General features: G+C 40.0%; 1 protein-coding gene across 1 annotated transcript in view; it reads right to left on the bottom strand.

The window, feature by feature from the left end:
* The window catches only part of tent5ba (terminal nucleotidyltransferase 5ba), a 6,543-nt gene extending 2,875 nt beyond the window's left edge, over positions 1–3,668 (bottom strand). The window contains exon 1 of the mRNA XM_014017838.1: positions 3,295–3,668. Within this exon, the coding sequence (XP_013873292.1) occupies positions 3,295–3,444 (150 nt within the window). The 5' untranslated portion in view covers positions 3,445–3,668. The remainder of the gene's footprint in view (positions 1–3,294) is intronic.
* Between the last annotated feature and the right edge of the window lie 629 nt (positions 3,669–4,297).

Below are 4,297 nucleotides of genomic sequence, written 5' to 3'. Positions count from 1 at the left end.
ATTTTATTTTCTGGTAAAGAAAATTACAACAACGGTTTGGACCTTTTCAAATGTGGGTTTGTGGAAAAGTTACACACAATAAATAACTTACCGCTTAGAAAAAGTTTGTTCCTGACCAGATTGATGAGCTAACAGCTAGTCAGAGTGAGACTAACATGGACGGCTGCTTCTACAACATATTACATCACTATAGAGCTGCATGATGAGCATCATCATCACAATGTATGTGTGCCCAATAGTCCCACTGCAGGTCCTGCAATGTAGGCGGCAAATTACATCAAGGTGATATCTAGGGACCAAACCACTAAACGGTTGTGTGTTATTGGCTTTTATTTTTGACATGTTGCTTCCATCATGTCAAAACTAAAATTAATGGCAACGTTTTTGGAAGAAGTGTTGCCGGCGAGTTGTCGAGCTGTGGAGGAAGACARCGAGGGTCTTGATGAAAACGAGGAAGATGAGCAAATTCCCAGAGAACGGGAGGAATAGAGGTAAAACACAGTTAGCATGAATTCTAATATTAAAGCGTGACAGAAACAAGAGACTAAGAYAGAYACTGAGGCAACACGTTACCGGTGCAAGTTTATCATCATGGCAGCAAAACTTAGAGTTATTCATTGAAAAATCCTGTAATTATCGAAAAATGGCAAAGTTATTTTCAGTGTCGTGCAGCCCTACAGGTTCTTCGCTTATTTGCAAGGACAAATAGMGGCAGCAGCACCTGCGTTAGCCGTTTGGGTGCTTAACTGAGGTGTTAAAGTGTATAAAACAACTTTTGCACAAAACTCTMCGAAATTTCTACTGTTCTTAAACCTCTGGCTAGCCGTTAGCTTGTCAATCCGGTTAGCATTAAAATAGGGCTGTCGATTAATAGTTTTAATCTGATTAACCCCAAAGTAGCTGTGWATTAGTCACGATTAATCTTAAATTTAATATACATTTCTATTGCATATTGATAAAATAAATTACTTGAGTTATTAATTAGTTTTAAATGTTTTTACTTTGAAAACAAAATTAATGCTTAGACATGATTTTTTGAATTTACAACAGGACCTAAAAAATGCTCCAAACATATTTGAGTCAGTTAAATTTTGTGCAGAATAATGAGGTTAAAACAAGAATTCAAGGATTTTCATTCCAAATGAGTACATGAGGAATGAAAGATAGATACAGTACATGAGGAATGAAAGATAGATACTAAGGTCACAGTTGTCAGCAAAACATAAATACATAAAATAAGCCATAAGAAGACAAAAAGAAAAAAACTGTACATAATGTGTTACACATGAAGTTTTTATTTATTTTATTTATTTAACCTTTTTTTATCCAGGTAAACTGTTTGAGAACCACTTCTCATTTACAAACATGACCTGGCATGCACTGAGTGCATTGCAATATACAAACCTACATATTCAGCCAGAGTGAAGTGATTGCAAATTTTAATCGCGATTAAAATTTTTAATCTATGCCCATGCAGCTCTAAAATGAATCAGAGTTAACTCGATTAATTTCACAGCCCTACATTAAAACTTATTTCTCCAAAACTGAGGTCACCCAAAGAGCCATCCACGACAGGTAAGACCTTAATTGCTCATAATCTTTTTAACAGAACCCATTTTCAATCCAATTTGAAGCATCCCTTTGTAGCTATAATCCAGCAGGAAAGCCCGTTGAAGTAATTTAGAACTTCCAGAGCAAGCTTGATGCTGAACAATGCATGTGTCACGTACGTACGCCTTCTGGTCAGATCTTAGATAAATAAATAAATAAATAAATAAATTGACTGCGGTCAGATAACTGAACCATTGGCACCTGCTGCACAAATGGAGCTGCTCTGCACTCAAACGCGGTCCTAAATCCCCCACGGTACTGACCTGTCAGATTAGTGCTGGTTAACTCTCTCTCCCATGGTGATCAGATAACATGACGGCTCTATTTATACATAGTAGGTCAGGCTGCAGACAAACAGTGAATAACAAGGCAACACACACAAACACACCACCTCCAGGAGGGGTGGAAAGGTTGCCATCTTTTAGCCATAAAGTGAAGCTGATTGGGTTCAAACTCCAATCAGAAGCTATGATTCTGCTTGTTTTTTTTTTTTTCTTTCCTCTGCTCCTGTTCTGATACCTCAGATCAGACTCACTCYTCAGCGTTACAAGCTTGAACACAGGTGAGTGGTTGAGCCCCCACTAGTCCTGCCCCTGGAAGTACAACGAATTAACCTGATGGCTCGGCGTCAAATCCTACCGTAAAACAAGATTTCAGACATTACTCTGGTTCTTTTCTTTTATATATAAAAAGAAAAACTCAAGTGGTGTGACAAAACGTCTGAGTAAGAAATCGAAAGCAGCTGCTGTTGTTCTCCTGACCCCACAGTGACACAGCTGGAACTGCCTGGACTCAGTGCGGACGCTCTGCAGCGGGACAAAGGTCCACCGTGTCCTTCATGTCTCCTGGGTAGCATCATCCTCCCCAGTCAAATGCATTCCCAAATGACAAATCTATGCAGCAGATGGTAAAAAAATAAATAAATAAATAAATAATAATCAGAGCAAAAACAAAATTACACAGGGATTCCACAAATCCAGAGGAAAAATACGCGTCCCACTCCCCACACGCACTTGGAAATCTAAACCCCCCAATTGAAGCCTCCCCGCACGTTCAATGGACCATTCATCTTTCCACAACCGCAAGCATGAAAGGTCTGGGCCTCCAGGAGCTCCTCTGGACCATCTGAATGTGTCAGAGTTGGGGGATGAGACCAAAAAGATGATCCTGCTCGGTTTGAAACTTGAACCCTGTTCTTTCCACTTAGATCTAAACCAGCAGGGAGAGGACAGAGTGGGGAGGGGGGGTATGATCAAGAAAAAGTACTGTGGCTTATATCTGGATCTATGGACTTTTTATTTAATAAGCAAATCCAGCAGACTAACCAGCATTTCTATTCTGAATAAGTAATATTTTGATATCCATCAGTAAACTGCATTTTATTTGACCAAGTTGTTAGAAAATATTGTAAGATAATGAAATGCTTGACAATGAGGAAAGAGAAGAAATATTCCAGGGAAAATTAAAACTAGTGACACATGGACCACCAGGGGTCGCTGCTCAGCTCTAAAACTCAAAGTTCAAGTATTTCATTTGACTTTAGGAGTATTTAAGAGAAAATAAGTTTTGCAAAACTTTTTAAAGTGCAAAAAAAAGTGTCTTAATTTGTGTGATCTACAGTAAAATAAARGTTTTTCTCACTCTGTGAGCTCAGATTTAGTGTGAGAGAGAGAGGGTTAATACCTGGACTATCTGACGGGGCTGCACGGACAGAGTGGGGAAGTTCCCCCGGCCGTGGATGGGCACAGCCTCCCCCAGGATCGAGTCCAAACGCCGCACCTGATCCCACGACAGCACACAGAACCTCTGACTCTGATCCGGAGCAGCAGACATGATAATAACCCGCTCCAACTCAAGAAGAATCGAACAGCAAAAAATAGAAAACGTAAAGAAKTTTATCTTCCCTCTTCTTCAGAACTAAAACAAATATAATCCTCAGGAAGATTTCTGATGAATCTTGAAGTTAAAAAAAAAAAAGTCAGAAGAAAAAGTTTGCTCTGAGGGGAGTGGAGGTTCGGCCGGGATCAGCTGCTCTCTCCGGTCTGTGCGGCTGGAATCCGGTCGGTGTGCAGAGCTCCGATTCATAAGGAAGGTCCAAGGGGCTCCGAGGCTGCTCATTAGCATGCTGCCCTCTGATTGGCTGCTCAGTTTGGTCATTAACATCCTGCACGCAGGAAACTCCCTCCATGTGACGCACATGTCGGTTTCCACTCCTCTGCAGGCTGACTGGTTTCCCCTCGAGGCTTTATGGTCTTTAAAGGGAGCATTACCTCAGCTGCCTGCAGTCACATCAGAGRAGTGATGAATAAAAGTTACTGATAGCTGTGCAAACACACTCTACTTTACACTTTCATCTTTATTTTTGGGAGGAACCTTTGAAGTGATGTTCTATCAAATAATTATCAGTTGTTAATCTTATCATCTGGGYGTGGTTCAGCTAAACAGTTAATAGCAGAACTATTTTTTATGATTAAAGGCACAGTGTGTAGGATTTTATCAATTCTTTTAGCCAAAATTGAGATAATCACTAATGACAATAATAAAAAACATGTCTAATCATTGCAGACAAAGACCTTGTTTTATTATTTTTACCTTATAAAAAGCTGTTTATATCTCCATGGTCGCGGGTCCCCCGACCAAGGACAAACTGCGGTGGCAGCATCAAAATCGGTTTTAGTTGTAATAC

The sequence above is a fragment of the Austrofundulus limnaeus genome, unplaced genomic scaffold (assembly GCF_001266775.1).
Source record: "Austrofundulus limnaeus strain Quisiro unplaced genomic scaffold, Austrofundulus_limnaeus-1.0 Scaffold177, whole genome shotgun sequence".
In the NCBI taxonomy this organism is placed as follows: Eukaryota; Metazoa; Chordata; class Actinopteri; order Cyprinodontiformes; family Rivulidae; genus Austrofundulus; species Austrofundulus limnaeus.
The sequence above is the reverse complement of the archived record's forward strand: the minus strand, read 5'-3'. Positions and strand labels throughout refer to the sequence as shown.